General features: G+C 33.8%; 1 protein-coding gene across 10 annotated transcripts in view; it reads left to right on the plus strand.

Moving 5' to 3' along the window:
* Positions 1-896: 896 nt before the first annotated feature.
* The window catches only part of Acap2 (ArfGAP with coiled-coil, ankyrin repeat and PH domains 2), an 87223-nt gene continuing 67188 nt past the window's right edge, over positions 897-20931 (plus strand). For 9 of the 10 annotated variants that reach the window (XR_007344196.1, XR_007344197.1, XM_048794608.1 and 6 more), the window contains exons 1-3: positions 3908-3967; positions 11122-11241; positions 12027-12080. Coding sequence is in view for 8 of the 10 variants with exons in the window: in XM_048794608.1 (XP_048650565.1) it covers positions 3914-3967; positions 11122-11241; positions 12027-12080 (228 nt within the window). In the remaining 2 variants the exon portion in view is untranslated. Of the gene's footprint in view, positions 1050-3907; positions 3968-11121; positions 11242-12026; positions 12081-20931 lie in introns of those variants that run through there. The other variant, XM_048794612.1, reaches the window with a different exon arrangement.

Here is a 20931-nt window from a genome sequence, read left to right on the forward strand (position 1 = left end):
TTGTCCTTACAAAGTCTTAGTTGCTGCTATTTTGCTTCAAACAGATTTCCAATTTTGGAATGTTGTCCTGTAGTATGATATCTGTCAAGTGCTAACTAGTATTATAGTTCATTGTTGCCTTTTGTCAAGAAGAATATCTGATTATTATTATTTTTTTTGCTTTTTGCATAATCTGATCTTTGCTAATTTTTCTGTATTGAAATTATGTTGTTAGGAGAAGGATTAGTCTAAAATTTATCAATGTTTGGTGCTGAGTTTTTGAAACTGTAATACTTTGGAATCAAAATTATGAAGTCATATTTTTCTTAATTATCTCTAAAAAAAAAGTGCCCCTTTGGTTGTCAATGATGCTTCACCATTTGGTTACATGTACTTTCTTGTCTAGAAATCTGATTCAAGGCTCAACTTCCAAAAATCTCTTATTAATTAAATTTTTTGGAGGCAAAATTTTTGGTGATTTTATTTGGTTAGTATTCTTTCTAGCTCCAGCATCTGGCCTATAAACTTTTATACATATTTCAAAAAATATGCTAAATAGTTTTAATTAGTGTTATTAATTGAATAACAATGCTTTGAATAAATCAGTTTAAGATATTATCTCACTGTCTTAAATAATGATTATGTTGTTTGTTTTATTGCATTATTATGAAGTATATATTCTAATATTACTTCATTAAAGTATAATTTCTTTTCAGTACTGGGCATTAAACGCAGGAATGCTGTACAACTGAGCTATATGCCAAGCCCTTTTTAGTTTTTAATTTTGAGATAGTGTGTCACTGAGTGCTGAAGCTAACCTTGAACTTGTGATCTTCCTACCTTAGTCTCCTGAGTGGCTGGGATTATAAATGTGTACCATTGCACCCAGCTGTGAAGTATAATTTTTAAACATTAATATCTACCTTTTTATTTAGAGTGATAAGTTATTTTTCAAGAGTTAAGTATACATTTGAACAATAAAATAACTTAATTTTGCATTTAATTTTTCTAGGGCTGCTTTGGAAGAAGTAGAAGGAGATGTGGCAGAATTGGAACTAAAACTCGATAAGGTGAATTTAACATTTTTAATTTTTTAAAGTATCTATTTTTGTTTTCCATTAATAAGAACATTACTTTGTTTCTCTATAAGAGTAAATTCCATTATTGTAATTTTACACATGAAGAAATTAAGGCTAGAGATATTAATTGGCTTGCTTGTTCAGAGTCTTAAGTGCCAGGGAAGAATTTTTATTCTCTGAATTCAAAGTTCACTAAACAACTTTTATATGGTTAGAAGTTTATTCCTATTTTCTCCATCTAAAAGATCGCATGTATCTTTTTTAATGCCTAATGGATTTCGTGTATTACCTGACCATTCTTTTTTTAAAAATTTTGTTTTTTTTAGTTGTAGACGGACACAATATCTTTATTTTACTTATTTATTTTTATGTGGTGCTGAGGATCGAACCCAGGGCCTCGCAAGTGCTAGGCAAGTGCTCTACTGCTGAGCCACAACCCTAGCCCATGACCATTCTTATTTATAAATTTAGGTACAGCTGGGTTCAAATATAAATAAAATTTAAAATAGTAATTTCATATTTAAGCTAATGACACAAATGCTAAAAATACTTAATAATTGATATAGTTATGTTTTATATAAGTATAAATGTACATTGACTCCCACCTTCTGTATTAACTATTGATAATATTTTTGAATTTCTGTCCAAGAAGCATTGTCTGTTATGTACCAGGCAAAAATATTAGAATGAGTAAGATGGGGCTTTTGATCTATTTGTTGGAACATTCTTTTGCAACTATTGCTCAGAGAAATATCTCTGTAAATTTCTAGACATAAGTCTATGCATATGTTTGAAATTCTTTTTTTGAAAATACTTTGTGTAATTATTATTATAAATGGTATTGCTATGTGAAGTATTGCTTCTTACCCTGTACTGTGCATAAGAATCACCAGGGGAATCTTTTTTAAAAACATAGATTCTGATTCAATAGATCAGGGATACTGAGATTCTGTGTTTTTAACTAGATTCAAAGTTATGCCTGTGGATATTGGCATATGGACTGCACTTTGAATAGGAAGAGTATGATACATATTAATTAGGCCGAGTATTGTGAGAAACATTTTGAAATGTTTTAAAAATCATGAAATATTTATATTAACATACAATGTAGATAGTATAGAAACTATGTAAAGCAGTAATATTATAAAAATTAAATAATTTTAGTTTTTAATTTTGAGACAATGTGTCACTGAGTTAGCTGAAGCTGACCTTGAACTTGTGATCCTCCTGCCTTTGGAAAATTTTAATAATGTTAGTTTTTATTAGATTCTATTATTTTTACAGCACTGTAATATACAGTGTCTTTGAGTTTTACAGTAATTCTGTGAGGTAGGTGGAACAAGTATTCTTTTTCCCATTTTATAGATGAGAATACCAAATCCCAGAAAGCAAAGGAGACTTGCTTCAAATTGAAAGTTAAAAGAGGCAGAAAGAGGGTTAGAACTCCTGTGCTTCTATTATTAGTTCAGTGCTCTTCTTGTGCACCACTGTGCTTCAGGATCTGTGTATTTTGAGGGAGCACAGGCCACTTAGAAATTTCTGAGAAGAGTGGCAGGAGTAGCAAGCTTCCTTTTGTTTTAAAAATAAATATTTTTATTTTGACTAAGTATATTATTTTTAAATATTTTCTATTGAAAATGTATGTGTAGGGCTGGAGATGTAGTTCAGTTGGTAGAGTGCTTGCCTTGCATGTACAAGACCCTGGGTTCGATCCCTAGCACCACAAAAACAAAAAACAATAAAATGTATTTGTATGGGCCTTTTATTATTATTATTATTAATTTTTGTGTTTACTCTGAGGAGTTACATTTTTTTGAAGTACTTTTTGAAGTAAAGTTTTCAGTTTTTAAAGTAGACAATAGTATTAAGTTGTAGTTTTGATTTTTTTCCAATGAGTTTTTTTTTCTTCTTTTTGTAATTTGTTCTTTTTAGGGATACCTGACAGCAGAGTGTATTTTGACGTATTATACACATATGGAGTGTAACTAATTCTAATTAGGATTCCATTCTAGTGGTTTATGCAATGTGTGTAGTTTTGATTTTGTGGTAGATTTACAAGAGGGTATATAGAAAGGCAAGGCTTTTCAGAGAATCACAGAGTAGTATAATGAAGGTGATTATCCTTTTTAAGTAGAAGAACTGCATATAAATCATACGAAACATTGCATGTGGGTGGAATTCCACTGACAATGCTTTTGTTAATCATTTTGCTTTTATGAGTGAGTGACTTTTTTTTTTCTTTATATCATTTGATTGGGTTCAGGCAAACTGGTAGAATCTTAAAACCAAAATACTCTAAATAATAATAATCTAATAAATAATAACTAAACTAAATTATTAAAATATTGGCATTCAATGCTAAGAATGCTAAGCCCATTAGCATTCTTATCCAAAAGGCTACTAAGGGCATGGTAGAAACTTGACATTATTTAAAATATCACCTTTCCCTCTCCTCTCTCCACCAAAATTTCTTTAGTTACTTTTATGTTTCTCTGGTTTAAGATTTTGATTCCTTATAAAATGTACTTCTCCTGGATTCTTAAGCTACTATCATTTTTACTTTAGAAATGCAGAGTTGGCATAAAGAAGGGAGACTGAGAGAACCAAGATATGGTTGTTATTGGTTGTTATATGGTTGTTATTAAAGTTGGTGGCACTGAAGGAGTAATGGGGAAGTTGTGCTCTGGAAGGTGCTCCAAGACTAGTTCAGTGATTTCATAACTTTGTGCAAGGCAAGTTCCACCTAAAGTATCATTGTAAATAATAGTGACAGGTTGAACTAGCTTGGTGACTTAGCTCGTATCTATTTTGCTTATAACATATACTAACAGTAGTTATATTCTTTCTAGAGAATAATGCTTGATGAGTGGCATTGTTTATTGGGTCCAGTTACCTGTCCATTCTGTAAGGTAACATTATAGTGCATCATAGTTGCTATCTAGATATAATTCCCATATCTGTTGCATTTTTTCCTCTGGTATGCTTGTTTCCTCTCTGTTAATTGGACATCCTTTAAACCTCAGCTCCAATGTTACCAAACTTTGGCTCTTTTCTTTTCTTTTCTTTTTCTTTTTTGTATTGCATTGTTTCTCACATGTACTTCCATTTAAACTATTAAAATATTATTGTAATTTTTCATTTGTAGCAGAGTCTAGTAGTTAAGAAAACAAGGTCAGGGGCTGCCTGAGTTTGAAAGTAGCTCTACCATTTAGTAGGCAGGCTTCTCAATCTTTCTGTGCCTCAGTTTCTTCATCTTCAAAATGGGGGAAAGAAGGGTATCTATGCATCTGTCTATCGGGTTATTATGAGAGTGAGGTGAGTTAATACACATAAAGTACTTAACATGGTTCTTGGTACGTGTTGAATTCTAAATAAACAGTAAAGATGATGGTGTCTCTTTAACAAACTATTAGCTCATTGGAAATTGGGACTGTCTTTAGAAGAAAAAAAAAAGCAACAAAAACTCATCTATTATGTACTTACTAGGCACAAAGTCCTATGTTTACTCATACTGTCCCTAATCTTCATAACAGTGTTGCAAAGTTGGTAGCATCTTCAATTTACAGATGAAAAAATGAGTGTTAGGATGTTACTTACAACTCAGAGATAGCAAAGAAGTTGTTCGTATTCCTGTCATCTGGCAAAGTGTCTATGACATTGCAAAGTCTTATTGAAAAATTGTTGAATAATGAATTAGGGTAATAGTTTGATAATTTTGATTATCTTGACATTTACTCTTAGGTAAATTAGATTATTTGTTATAATCTCATTCACCACTACCATCTCTGGATATTTGCAGGGTGCGGGTGGTTCTGCTTCTGTCAGTTTTCTCTCTCTCTGGCTCCTGTGGTGGTGACTCCTATGCTAGTTCTGATCCGTATTTTCACGGCACTATTCTATGGCTCATCATTCATAGTTGTAATCTCTGAAATCTGGAATGCTGATAGCCTGTCTCACTTGAGTCTCCAGTCCTTCCACTTCTCAACCTCACTACTGCTTCTGTTCTTCAACCTTACCTAGACTTCTGGTCTTTCAATCAGTCTACTTGGGATATTTCAGATCCTTCTAAAATCCACTGCAACATTTTTTTTTTTTTTTGGTAATTTTTAAATTAAGATAAAATTCATCTGGGCTGGGGTTGTGGCTTAGTGGTGGAGTGCTCGCCTAGCATGCATGAGGCACTGGGTTCGATCCTCAGCACCATATAAATATAAAATGAAGATATTGTATCCACTAAAAACTAAAAAATAAATATTCTTTAAAAAAAAGGATAAAATTCATCTAACATAAAATCCACCATTTCAAAGTGTTTTTTAGTATAGTCCTGGTGTTATTGGTGCAACTATCACCACTGTGTAATTCCAAAATATTTCTGGTATCCCAAAAAGAAACCCTGTATCTGTTAACACTAAGTTTCAATTAGTGATCCCTTTCTTTCATTCTCTGGCAACTTCTGTGGATTTGCTTCTTCTGGACATTTCTTTTTTTTTTTTTTTTAGTTTTTTTGAATAGTTTTTCTTTCTTTTTTTGAGAAAGACTTGTTTTTTTAACTAACAATATTGGAATAACTGAAAATTTAAATGGAGAGAGTGAGAGAGAGAGAAAGAGAAAGAAAGAAGGAAGCTGAATACCTCACACAATATACAAAAATTAATTCGAAGTGGAAAAACCTAACACTTCCAATCTCCTAGAAGAAAACAGGCAAAGATCATTTTAAACTTGGTTAAGCAATGGTTTCTTAGATTTTTTTTTATACCAAAAACTGAAGCAAATATGTAAAACTAGATCAAACACAAAAGCTTCTGTGCTCTCATGAACACTGTTAGAAAATTAAATAACTCATAGAATGAAGAAAATATTTGCAAATCAGATATATGATAAGGGATTATTATAAAGAATTCCTAAAATTCAATAATAAAAAGAAAAAATAACTCAGTTTTAAAATGGAAAAACGATCTAAATAGACATTTTTTTTTAAAAGAAGATTATATAGATGGCCAATAAACACATGAAAATATACTAATGTCACTAGGGAGATTCTAATGAAAACCACAATGAGATACAACTTCACCCTTTCATACCCATGGGATAGTTAAAATAATAATAAAAGTCTTAGTTTGGGTTTGGAAATGGTGGAACCCTCATACATTGCTGCTGGGGATGCAAAATGCTGCACCCTCTTTGGAAAATAATTTTGGTGGCTCCTCAAAAATTAAACACAGATACCCATATAACCCAGCAGTTCTCTTAAGTATATTCTCAAGGGTATCGAAAACATACGTCCACACAAAACTTACATTGATGGTCACAACAGCAGCATTATTCAGAATAGCTGAAGTGGAAACAATCCAATGTCCAATAATCCTACAGTACTATTTAGGTATAAAAAGAAATGTATTGATCTTCTGGACATTTCTATAAATGGAATCATAATATTTGGCTTTTTGTGACTGGCTGCTTTCACTTAATGTAATGTTTTTAGGGTTCATCAATATTGTAGCATATATCAGTACTTCCTTTTATGGTTGTATTATATGCTGTTTTATACCACATTTGTTTATCTAGTATCAATTGATGGGCATTTGGTTTGTTTCTCTTTCTTGGCCATTGTGAATAATGCTGTTATTAATCCTTTCATTCCCTTCTTAGTTTTACATTATTTTTTCCCCTCTTTGGAGACCTTCATTTCCCTTACATAGCACTCTACAGAGTTCATTCCTTCTTTCTCTCTCTCTTTTCCTTTTGAGATAGGATCTTGCTGCATTTTTCAGGCTATTCTCGAACTCCTGGGCTCAAGTGGTCCTCCTGCCTCAGCTTCCTGAGTGCTGTAACTGTAGGTGCATGCCACCATGCTCAGCAGAATTTTCACTGTCTTGAGTATGACTTTCTGCCCCATATCTGGGCTAATAAAGCCCTATAGGAGACTTTATATAACTGTCAAATCCAATTGGTGGAGCCACAGGTTCCTCAAATTCTATATGCAAAACTATTTTTCTAAAACCCTGTCAAGTCCCTTTCTTGCTACCTTTGGTAGTTCTCTTTAAATACTTAATTATTTTCTCAAGGTTTACTACTTTGTTCTTCATTCTTAGTGGAATGACCATTATTCTGCTTGGATGGGAATATATTTATTTCTTGTTCCTTATCTAGAAACTTAGAATCTGTTCATGTCTTTTTCATTTTTCTTCCCACTGGAGTAATAAAAGTATACCTTTTCCTATGCAATTTAAAACTCTTTACCTCTTCAGCATTTTGCTTTAGCCATCTCTCTTCTATCCCTTCTCTACCACCTCTTTATCTTAAATGAAGATGCTCAACTTGGTTTCTTAGTAAAAACAAAATAAAAGCAAATAACTTCTCTGACAAGGAAGCACAAATCTCTGTTGAGTACTTACCATGTGCCTGTAATACTTCATGCCAAATTTTGTTGTTGTTGTTTGTTTTGGTTTTGTTTGGTGCTGGGGATTGGACCCAGGGGCACATTACCACTGAGCTACATCTCCAGTCCTTTTTATTTGTTTAAATTTTGAGACAGATTCTCTCTAAATTGTTGAGGCTGATTTTGAACTTCTGATCCTACTGCCTCATCTTCTGCAGCCTCCAGAACCACTGCACCAGCTGTGCTTCAGTCTTTATGAGTGTTATCTTACCTTATTATAGCAACCTAATATGATGTGGTACCATCATTAAGAATTATACAGAAAAGAAAATTAAAGTTTGTTGAGGTTTAGGTCAACCAGGTGCACTTAGATGGTTATGTATGGCAACAGGATTTGAACCTAAGAAGACTGAGCTGAGAACCTTGTCTATTAATCTGTCTCTCTCTGCTGTTATGGGAAAAGGAATTTTAATTACTTTTGAATTATTTAATTTGATGAATAAGTAATAACATCTATCTAGTAAAAAAATCAAAGGTAAAAGAGTGTGTACCAGTGAAAATTAATCATCTTCTAATCTCTTTGCTAGGGGAATATACTGACCTAGTTTCTTGTGTGTCCTTACAGAAATTTTCTAAGCATATGAAAATTATATAGATTTGCACTCTTCCGTACAAATGCTTCTTTCCACTCCCCACAAAAATATTAATACTGTGTTACATTTTGTTTTTTCCTTAATATATTTCGAATGCTGCCGCAGCCCGGCTGGCTGGGCAAAATAGCGGGGTGGTGGGGGGGGTTGTGACGAACAACTTGTGTAGATTGATACAGCAGGAGCAGGAGCCGTTTATTGCAGGACAGGAGCAGTATTTATACATTCCACACAGCTTCAGTCAACCAATAAGGAATCTCCACACTTAATAGCTTGCTTTTGTTACTTCTCAAACCACTCCCTCTGGCATTTTGCCAGGCACCATCCAGACTTGTTTACGAACTCTAACATTCCCCTGGCAAAATGCCAGGTGTTATTTTGACTTGTTTACAGACTCTAACAGAATGCTATTTGTTATTAATCATAAAGCTCTCCCTGTTTCCTTTTTTTATTTCTTTTTGGTGCTGGGGATTGAACCCAGGGCTGTGTACATGTTAGGTAAGTGCTCTACCACTGGGGGAGCTATACTCCTGCCCTGACCAATTTTTTTATGGCTGAATTTTATTATATTATATGGATACGTTATAATTTATTTATCCAATTGTTTACTGATGGACACTTGATCTAGCAACTGATATTTTTATCATGACTGCAATGCATTGCTTCAGATGTGTCTTGTGGCTTATGTGCAAATATGTATGATACATTTTAAAAAGTGAAATTGCCAGACTAGAGAGTTTGTTTTAAATTTTGACAGTTGTTGATAAATTACTTCTCAAAGAAATGTTACCAATTTATATTCCCACTAACAATGTATAAAAATGTCTACTTCCCCTTATCTACCATCTCTAAAACAGCCTGTTATCAAACTTTTTGATCTTAGTTTTGTAAAAAATGGTAATTTCCATTTCTTTAATATGAGTGAGATTGAATATCTTTTCATGGATTTAAGACACATTTGTATGTCCTTTTTGGGAATTATCTGTGCATGTCCGTGACCCATTTTTTTCCCCCTACAGTATGATTGGGTTTTCAGAATGCTTTCAAAATATATATCCTTTCTTATGGTAGGATAATTAGTCCCTTGGGATTTGTTGCTAATGTTATTTTCCCATATTGTTGTCTTTTGACTAAGTTAATTGTTTTTTCTTTTATAGATATTTTATTTTTATCACTTGAATTTATCAATTTCTTTTTCATATGGATTTTGAGGTTTGTATCCTTTTCAGAAAAACTTTTCACAGTTTGAGATTATATTAAAAAACACCTTCTATTTTACCTTAGTTTTGTGATTTCACTTTTTATGTTTAAATCTTTATTCCATCTGAATTTAATTTGAGGATTTTGATTCCTTGGCTATCCAGGGCCCCTAATGTCATTTTTTAGATAATCACCTGCTGCCCCCTCCTTGGCACTGATTAGAATATTACTTTAATCAAATACTTCATATAATATAATATAATACTTGACTCTGTATTATATTCCATTGATCTGTATTATATTCCATTGATCTGTATTATATTCCATTGATCAATTACTACTAGGCTTCCAGTTACTATATTTTGTAATATATTTTAATGTCATATAAGGCTAATGTTCTCATTTTATTACTTTTTCAAAAAAATTTTTTCCACTGTGTGTTGGTCGTTCCTTGTGAACTTTAGATTGTTTTCCTTGTAAGATATTTTATTTTTTAAATAACACACCATTTTAAAGACTTATCTCTGTCAGCATTTCTTTTCTTTTTTCTTTTTGCAGTGTTGGGGATCAAACCCAGGGCCTCACACATGCTAGGCAAGTGCTATACTACTGAGCTTAATCCCCAGCCCTGCCAGCATTTCTTACTGTGGGTTCTGTGGAACACTGGTTCTATGGGAATGTTTCCTTTAAAGAGAATTTCATGGTCAAATCATTTTGAGAAATGCATCTTTTAGATGCACATTAATATATCAGAGCCTTTGGGGTATGGGTGTAGCTCATTGGTGGAACACTTGCCTGGTATGTATGAGACCTGGGATGGATCCCCAGCAATGCCCCGCTCCCCAACGTAAACTCTTAGAAGTTCAGCAATATCTTGTGCTATCTTTTCTAAGAATTCTTCCTGATCTACACAGTTCAAGTCAGGTGTTTTTCCATGTGATGTTCTTGGTTTTGTCATTGCACTGGTGTCTGTTCTGTGGAGTTGATCTGCTTGCCTGCTGGTTAGAATTAGAGCTCCTTGAAAGCAGAGATTACATTAACTCTCTTCCTCTCAACATTAGGGCAGTGGATTTAAATTATGCTCTTGAGATTCTTCATGAGTTTTATAAAACATTTTTCTTACTTTTTATGCTTGGTGTTCCTCCTTCCTACCCCTTTCAGTATCTGCCCCTTCTTTATCCAGAGCAGTTCCATTTTTATTTATTTTTAATATTTGACATTCATCCAAGATTTTGCTTAAAGAAAATGTTCTGTGTCCGAGTGAAAGAAAGGAGGAAGGGGAAAAAGAGAGAGGAAGGAAAAATGAAAGGAAGGAAATTAGGAGGGAGGGAGAGACACACACACACACACACACACACACACAGGCAGGAAGGATCCGTCCTGAGGCTCAGCACAATGCCCAGAACAGTAGGCATGACTAACCCACCATACCAGTTTAACTCACCTTTCCTCCAACACACCACAGTTAAAAATAAAAAAGAGATTACTTTTCATCACACTGCTTGCTTACCTCTTTCTTTCTTCTAGGAGGAACTTAATAAATTAATTTATGGGATCGAATGTGACTTGATAAAATGATCTTTTTATTGTTGTTGTTTTATCAGATAACCTCTAGGTCCTAAAGATTGAATTTTTTGGTTCAGCTCTTCTGTGAATTTATAAGCCAAAGGAAAATAAGAAAAAATTTCAGTCTGTCTGTTTTAGTTGTATTAATGAAGTATTAGTTTATTTCCTGTCTTTAGCTAGGTTAACTTGTGGTTTTTGCCAACACTTTTCAACAAAGTAATTTGTAAAATTATTTTCAACCTGATGTAATTTTTTTTTTCTTTTTCAGCTTGTGAAGCTTTGTATTGCCATGATTGATACTGGAAAAGCCTTTTGTGTTGCAAATAAACAGTTCATGAATGGGATTAGAGACCTAGCACAGTATTCTAGTAATGATGCTGTAGTTGAGGTTAGTATGGTTACATTTTAATGTGACATATGCAACAAAACATAATTATATACCCATTTACCATATTAATAATTACGCTGATACTTAAGGTGGTACTTAAGATTTGAAGTCAAAAAGCTGTCATCCTTTGGTGCTGTGTAATGTAATCCTGTTTTCTAAGCTAGCCCTTAAAGGTTGATTTGCTTTGTGCATATCTGGTATCTGTCTCCTAACTCAGCTTTGCAGTGTTTTGGCATTTACTAAGTCTGCTTGCTGCTAGGTGAGCTGAAGCATCTGCCAGAGGGCATGAGTAGGGACAGCAGAATCACTTTAGTTGCTTGTAAGTGCAAGCAGAGAATGTTATCCCACAAACAAAACTTGACTCTATGCTTGGGGGCTGTATAGCTTCTGATTAGTTTGGATCCCCACAACACTGTACAGTGTTACATTTCTTTCATGACTAATAATAACTAGAGAAGAAATGGATGTGGGTTGATTATTATTTGATCCATAAATGCTTAAGGGGCAGTCTTGATACCCTCAAACAAGTTTACCTTTAGGGTTATTCATACCATTGATGGGGCAACTCCAATTCCTTGACTTTTTTAGGTTTTATATGTTATTACGTGTAGACTCAGAGCATACTTATGAGCTATGAGTCTACACGTAAGATTGTCCTTGGAAGTAAATGTTATTATTTACAGTGTAACTCAATCTTTCTGTGAGGAATGCTTAAAGTTACAGTTTTTGTGACTATTTTTATGACTCTTAAATGACTTGATTTTCTTTTGGTTTCTTTCTTGTAGACAAGTTTGACCAAATTTTCTGACAGTCTTCAAGAAATGATAAATTTTCACACAGTAAGTGTCAGTAGGTGTCACTATGATCATTATTTAGTACATTTCTTGGGTTTGGCAGTATTTTGTGAAACGAACAACATTGAATTTGGTGACTTTGAGCAACAGCTTTTTAGTTGGGTGGATCTGAAATATTCAGTGTGTCTGTGTGTGGGTGAGGGAGAGAGAAAGGGCCCGTATTATATTTCCCATCCCAATATGGGGAACTTATTATTAATGAAGGACATCCTTGATTAAAGCTAATTTTTTCCCTTTAATTTCTGTCTTTGCTAGTTTAAAATTTTTTTTTATTTAATTTTTTTTATTTTTATGCTAGTTTTAAATTTAAAAATAAAGAAGTAGAAACTCATTTTAAATTTAGCTGTTTCTCTTAAGATACTTCCAAATATATCCCTTTTATCTAATTAACTACCAATATTAAAAGAGTACTGTAATCTTTGAACTATTTATATGTGTATTTAAGGTCTGAGGGCATTTATCCTTCAAGAGTGAGGGTTTATATTGCATTTGGAATGTCATGAAATTGCTTTATAAACTTTCTAAAAATGTGTTAAATATCTCGTTTATTTTCCAAAAGCTTAATCAATATAGCTGTCATGTAATAAATTTTGAAGCAGTAAATAGCTGTCTATAGTAAGTGTATCAATAATTATATTGTCAATTACTACATTAATTTTTTATTCTTAGTGAATTCAATCTTAAAATTTTTTTCAGTCAACATATTAAGGATGAAATTATATATTATTTTAATTGTAATCCATATTTTAGCTGCACGAAAATCAACATGATTAAGTATCTGTTTGAGTGTTTTTAATTCTCTTGAATATATACTAAGGTGGAGTTGCTGATCAAGTGATAATTCTGTGTTTAGCTATTTGAAGAACCATGAAATTGCTTTTTTTTTTTGGATTATGAAAGGAGTGAAGTGGTAGTTCATTTTGGTTTTGATTTTCATTTGCCTTATGATAATGCACTTGAGAGTCTTGTGCTTATTAGCCATTTCTGTATCTTTTGCTCTTATACCATTGATGTCTATTAAAGTACTTTTCCCATTTTTATTTATTAAAAAATTTTTTTTTTCAGTACTGTGGATTGAACCTAGGGGTATTCTGCCATTGCCATTGAGCTGCATCTGTAGCCATTTTTATTTATTTATTTATTTTATTTTGAAACAGGGTTTGTTAAATTGCTGAGGCTGGCCTGGAACTTAGGATCCTTCTGCTGTCTCACCCTCCTGAGCAGCTGGAATGACAGACTCTTCCTTTCTTGCTCATCTCCTTTGTCTTTGTTTGTTTGTTTGTTTTTAGCAATGGTGGGGATTGAACCAGGACCTCATATGTGCTAGGCAAGCTCTCTACACCCATCCATACCTCCAACCTTCCTTTGTCCATTTAAAAGTTTTTTCTGTTGTTGTTGAGTTGTATATTTGTAGTTCTTTATATCTTCTGAATATTAAACCCTTACCAATAAATAATATGCAAATAGTATCTGTCGTTTTGTAGGTTTTCTTTTCTTTTTTTCTGTGCTAGGGACTGAACCCAGAGCCTTATACATGATAAGTATATTATTATTATATTATTATAACTATATGCTTTACCACTAAACTACCTGCCCAACCTCTCTTTTTTACCCATCCCTGCTTTTTTTTTGGCACCAGGAATTAAACCCAGGGTGCTTAAGCAATAAGACACATCCCCAGCCCGTTTTTTATTTTTTATTTTGAGACAAGGTTTCCTAAGTTGCTCAGGGCCTCACTAAATTACAGGGGTCTGGCTTTGAACTTGTGATCCTCCTGCCTCAGCTTCCTGAGCTGCTGGGATTATGGGTGTGTACCACTGCACCTAGCTCTTTCTCACTTTCTTGATATTGTGCTTTGATATACAAACATTTTAAATTTTGATGAAGTGTAAAGTCCAGTTTTTCTTTTTTTTTTTTTGTCATACCTATGGAAATTCACTTCCAAATTCAAGGCCATGAAGATTTTCTACTATCTTCTTTGAGTTTAGTGGCTTTATCTCTAATATTTTATACCAATTGTTCCAGTTATTAGTTTTCTTTTTGCCTTTATTGATTTAGAGAACAATATTTAGTACCCTTGATGTCTCTTGAAATTAAAAGATCTTTAGATTTAAACATCTTATAAGTTATTGATTTGATAATGGTGCATGCATGTAATTGCAGCTACTTGGGAGGCTGAGGCAGGAGAATGGGCGATTGAGATAGTGAGAATGTAGCTCAGGGGTAGAACACTTGCCTAGCATGTGTGAGGTTCTGGTTCAATCCCCAGTACCACTCAAAATCAAAATGTTATTAATTTTAAATTGACAGAATAGATTAAATGTTTTCTCCATAGTATGCATGTTCCCCCCACCCCCATGCACTTGGCAGTACTGAAGAATGAACCCATGGCCTCAGGCATGCTGGGCAATCGTCCCACCATTAAGCTGAAAGTTGGAGTAGTTCACAGTTTACAGAGGCTGTGTCAGAGCAGAAACAGGAAGAAAGTGGGTTTTCACTTTTTCCTGCCTATTAATAATTTGCCATCAGTTTCCACTGGCAGACATTAACTTCTCAGCTTGCGGGTGCGGGTAGGGCCAGGAAACATGCCTTACAAACATCTAGCCTCTTGACAGTTCAGAAGAGGATGCTGTGGAAGGTTGAGCATGGAGATGAGAGCCAACAGGCTGTAATTCTGAAAATTCCTTTGGCAGGATAATTATTGTACAACTTAATTTTTATCCTTAAAACATCTTTTTTGTTGTTATTGTTGTAGTTGGATACAATGCCTTTATTTTCTTTATATGTGGTGCTGAGGATCCAACCCAACCCAGGTCCCTGCATGTGGCTAGGCAAGCACTCTACCACTGAGCCACAACCCCAGCCCCTCTTAAAACATCTTTCTGTGGCTTTTCTTTTTTCCATATACTCAATATCCAGATATTCCCCATATCCAACTATCAGTAGTTTCTCTATCACCTCCAAATCTAAAATACTATTCCCTCTTGTTTAGGCTTTTACTATAACCTCCCAGCTTGTGTCTCTGCTCCTCTTCTTGCCCTTCTGAAATAAGTTCTGGAGACAGAAGCCAGAACGAGCTTTAAAATATATAAATGAATCTACAACACTGCTCTGCTCCCATGGTTCCCCAGTTCATTCAGAATAATATCTGACCCAGAGCATACCAAACCCTATATGATCAAGTTCCTGCTCATAACTCTCTGATCTTATCTCTACTCTGTTCTGGGCCTGGCCACTCTAGTTCTTGGCTGGTCTTCAAACATGAAATAATGCTCATCTCAGGGCCTTTGTATTTGCTGTTCTTCCAGCTATATGTGTGGCAGATTTCTTCACAATATTCCTTCTTCCTCACTTCATTTAGGTCACTACTTCTCAGAACTTCTAAACCCAATGGTCACTTTCTATCACTTTACCTTCCCTTTATAAGCACACAGAGAGAATATATACGTTTATACACATATATGTGTCAACATATATGGTCTTAAATATATGTACTTATTGTTTGTTTCTTTCTTTTCTTCTTTTTTTGTGGTGCTGAGGATTGAAAACAGGCCTTGTGCGTGTAAGGCAAGCACTCTACCAACTGAGCTATAGCCCCAGTTGGTACTTACTACCTAAAAGAGTACTTGATTGGTGGGATTTACTTGTGGCAGGGTAGACTGAGGTTACAAATTTATAAAAACTCCTAATGGTTTTCAACAGTCATACAATTAATAAAGATTTGTTAAACCAATAACAAAGCACAACAAATAGACAAGGGAATTTAATCTTTTAATTTTTTTTTTTTTAAACTATTCCTTGAGCTGCAGAGACTGCAGAATTTCTGTTGACTGTAAAATTCACATTGTTTTAGAAAGGTAATTTGTTCACTAGGGGCAAATCACTGCCTGCCTCTTGGTGAACTTTTGTGCTTACATTTACACCTGTATGCATGGAGAACTGTGTCTGATGTTACACCAGATGTCTAGTGTCTTTCTAATTTTATTCCTTTATTCCTATAACAGCATGTCAAGCATTTGCCTATGAATAGATATAACAGTGAAATTATGAGCCATTGTTTTTTTTCCTTCTTCTTCTTGCTCTTCTTCTTCTTTTTTTTTTTTGGTAGTGCTGGGGATTGAACCCAGGGCTTTGTGCATGGGGGGCAAGCACTCTACCAGCTGACTATATCCCTCTACAGTTCTTTCCTTCTTATTTGCTGTCTTGACTGTATTATCTGGTCTTTTGTTTTTTTGTTAACTATTATTTTCAATTTTCCCAGTAGGAGTGACTTGTATATACTTGAACCAGAATTCTAATATGTGGCAAAGCTTCTCTCTCATGATAGCACTATTTTGCTTTACCTTAATTAGAGTGGATATAGGGACTACACATCTTGTTTAGGTTTATATCCCCAGTACTTATATAATTCTCTTTTTGGGGGAGTCACTTAATTTTTCTAAGCTTTACCTTTCTCTGTAAAATTAAGGAGTGTTTCTAGTTTATTTTTAATTATAAAAAATTCTAAAACTATTAAGCTTTTTGATTATTAAAATGTTTAAATATAATCTTACATTCTTTTGTTAAAACCTATTTATATAAAGTGCTTTATTTTAATAGCATGCTGTACAATGGAATTGTAATTATATAGCATTTCACAATAAAGGAGACTTAAAGAAAAAAAGTGCTTTCTAAAAGATAATAATCAGTGGAACCTGCTTTACATTCTGTAATACCTTTTAACTCTGGAGTTTTGGTACATCAGTTTGCATTATAATAAAAGTCTGGATTTTCAGAGATGTTGTTTGTGAATGACTTTGTGAACTTAAATAAATGCATGAAAATAATAGAACTACCTGGGTTATTAGTCAAGGAAAGATCAAATATACATTAGGGTTAGATAATACAAATCATTTAGTTTTTTTTAAATGACTGGATAATCTTTTATTTATTTCCTCTGTAAAAATGGATAGAACTTTTCCTTATTCCTGTTAGAATGAGAACTTTCTGGGATTGGTCTTTACTTCAAAATCTTTATAAGATGCCAACACACAGTTTTCCAAGACAGGTCACTGTATGCTATATTTCACTAGACATTAGACATACACATATAAATATACACATTATATACATTTACACATGTATCCATACATACACGTAAACATGTTTTTATATCTAGTATATGTAACACTCCTAAATTTTTAAAAAGATTAATTGAAAAACTTGAATTTGCTTCCATGAATGTAACTTAAAAAACGGAAGGAAGGAAGGAAGGGAGGGAGGGAGGAAGGGCTTCAAGCAATTTCTGATCAAGATTCAAGATTTTTAAAGTGTGGGCTGAGGGTGTAGCTCAGTGGTAGAATGTTTGCCTAATATGCTCAAGGCCCTGAGTTCAGTCCCCAGAAGGAAAAAAAAGTTGAGAAATATTCCTCCCAAGCTTTTTGAATTCTATCTGTAACTCATAAACTTCAGCAAATTCTTTCTTTGGAAGTCAGTGTACTTCTGTATGAAATAGTGAAGAGTGATATTTTCATACCATTTCTTTATAAAAATCTAGTAACAGATTAAACTGAATGCTTCAAATAGCTTGTTTAGATTCATTTATCATTTTGATGTGTCTGTAATATCTTTGTTTCAGAGTTTTTCTTTAGCATCTTCAAAACTTCATCCTTAGAAATTTTGTTACTTTGCAAAACAATTAACATATTTCCAAAATAATGTGTTCAGAGATTTTAACTACTGGTGTTGACTTGAACAGTTACTAATGTGTAGAATCGTCACGGAGCACCTTTTTAACGTAGTAGTCTTAAGGGTTAGTGATTATTGCTGTTTTTTCTGGTGCCATCAAATGCATCTGTTAATTTTGTTATTCAAATATGGCACCTTTTCTTTTTTCTTCCTTTTTTTTGGAAATTAACAAAATTCTTGACATTTTTTTTCCTTGTAGGTTGGTATATTGTACAGTTATACAGTTGTATGAACCACTCTGGCTCTAGTTCTTAATTGGGTAATGTTGTAACTAGCTGCTTGATCTGATGTTGTAACCAATCTCATAGAAGAACTTTCTTATTTTGTATTTTTGTAGACTTAAGAGTACAAATCTTTTTATGTATGAAGTGGCCATTTTGTGTTAACATTTCTGTATGATTTTCTTATGCCATTGTTTTATTTAATAAATTTTTGATGTAAAAAGAGATTTAGGTTGAAGAAGAGGATTTTGAACTATTTTTTTGTCTTCTGAATGAAATGACTTTCATAATGAAGGTAAGTGTTTAATGAAAAGGTTGTTCATCATAGTAGGAAAACAATAGTAAAATAAATCTTTTTTTTGAGAGTGAGAGAGAGAGAGAGAGAGAGAGAGAATTTTTTAATATTTATTTTTTAGTTTTCGGCGGATACAACATCTTTGTTTGTATGTGGTGCTGAGGATTGAACCCGGGCCGCAAGCATGCCAGGCGAGAGCACTACCACTTGAGCCATATCCCCAGCCCTAAAATAAATCTTTTAAAAGATGAAATGTGATAGTGTATGTCTTAAGGTTTAGAAATTAAGTACGTAATATATATTGTGTGTAATTTTCTACATTCTTAAAATGTTTTAAGTTTATTAAGAGATTGTAAAATTAAACATTCAGTAAATAAGGCAAAATATTAATTCATTTTAGTCAATCCAGTGAATATTACTTGTATGCATGATCAGAAAATCAAATTTTCTTTTTTAGTTGTTGATAGACCTTTATTTATTTTATGTGGTTTTGAGAATCGAACCCAGTGCCTCACACATGCCAGGCAAGTGCGCTACCGCTCAGCCCCAGCCCCAGCCCAGAAAATCAAATTTTCAAAAATACTTTTGAATGTATAATGGCCTATAACCTATATGAATATATGTGCATCTAATTTCATCTTCAGTGACTTCCCTGGTTCATTCCAGGGTGCAGATCGGTTTGACAAACAGTGTGTTGTCTTCAGTAAACAAGATACCTCTTGATCCTGGTAAATGCAGATGCTTGATTCTGCATTTCTGTATTTGCCATTTTTAATAACTAAAAATGAAAACAATGAAATTTTATGAAGAGCCAGAGTTTGGTTAATTAACATAAAAATCAATAATAGTATCCAAGAAGTAACTGCTGAAAAAAAAATAAAATCAATTATATTCTAGTAGGAACACTTAATACCAAATAATGGTGATGCTAAGGCTTGCATCAACCACATATACTTTGTTATTAGGCAAAATGTGAAAAATAAGGACAAGAAATGATGACAAATTGTAATTAAAAATTTAAATAATTTTGAATAATTCAAATGGGTTATTCAGGGGATAGAAGTATGCTTTTGTCAAAGTGAAAATTAGTATATTCAGAAAGTTAAGAGAGGAAGTAATATAAATAGTATCAAAATACAATTTCAACAGTAGTAAACTTCCAAATAGTTACCAAATGTTTTACAACTTTTAAAATCACTACAAAACTTACAAACATCACTATCTTGTATATGACGTCAACATCTTATTTACTGTTTAACAGTCATCCCTAAATGGTAACTCAAAACAATCACCATAATTTATTTGGCCAGAACTTGGGAGGGGCAGCTTGCCTCTCTCCTAGCAGGTGTTGGTTAGGTGGCTTGTCTGTGTCTGAAGAAGCCAGTGTTTCTGATACTTCCTTTAGGGTGGCTGGAGTTGGCTGGATTTCTTTACAGTTTTTGGAATCTCTTCATCCCCTAATAAGACTTTTCTCTCTGCTTTTGGCCCTTCTCCCCAGCAATGTGTCAGACTTCTTTTTTTTTTTTTAATTATTATTAGTTGTTCAAAACATTACAAAGCTCTTGACATATCATATTTCATACATTTGATTCAAGCGGATTATGAACTCCCATTTTTACCCCATGTACAGATTGCAGAATCACATCGTTTCACATCCACTTTTTTACATACTGCCGTACTAGTGTTATGTTGTATTCTGCTGCCTTTCCTATCCTCTACTATCCCCCCTCCCCTCCCCTCCCCTNCCTCTACTATGCCCCCTCCCCTCCCCTCCCCTCCCCTCCCCTCTTCTCTCTCTACCCCATCTACTATAATTCATTTCTCTCTCTTGTTTTTTTCCCCTTTCCCCTCACTTCCTCTTATATGTAATTTTGTATAACAATGAGGGTCTCCTTCCTTTACCATGCAATTTCCCTTCTCTCTCCCTTTCCCTCCCCCCTCTCATCCCTGTTTAATGGTGATCTTCTTCTCATGCTCTTCCTCCTTGCTCTGTTCTTAGTTGCCCTCCTTATATCAAAGAAGACATTTGGCATTTGTTTTTTAGGGATTGGCTAGCTTCACTTAGCATAATCTGCTCTAATGTCATCCATTTCCCTGCAAATGCCATGATTTTATCATTTTTTAGTGCCGAGTAATACTCCATTGTGTATAGACTTCTTAATGTGTTAGCTGGCTTTATTTTTTGCATATAAATTTTTATTGTAACACAGCTATACTCATTTGTTTTTGTATTGTCCATGGCTACTTGTGACTTCCAGCAGCAGGATCAAGTAGTTGTGGTAGAGACCACATGGCCTATAAACCTAACTTATTACTATCTAGACCTTTACAGAAGAAATGTGTTGATCTCTACTCCTCAGGACTACGTTATTTTTGCCCACTTCCAGGGACTGTGTTTGCCATGATATCCACTGAAGAGAATACCCTTTCCACTTTACAAAAAGTGAGTTAGTGATATAGCTGCCATTCTTGAATTCATCTCAGCAAAGTGGTGGTAGAGGAACCAGTTGCAATCTGGCCAAATAAAAATCAGAACCTTTGGGTATTGAGAACCAAGAATTCATCAGTTTTAAACCTCTTCAGTCATTCCAGT

The sequence above is a fragment of the Marmota marmota genome, unplaced genomic scaffold (assembly GCF_001458135.2).
Source record: "Marmota marmota marmota unplaced genomic scaffold, marMar, whole genome shotgun sequence".
Taxonomy (NCBI): Eukaryota; Metazoa; Chordata; class Mammalia; order Rodentia; family Sciuridae; genus Marmota; species Marmota marmota.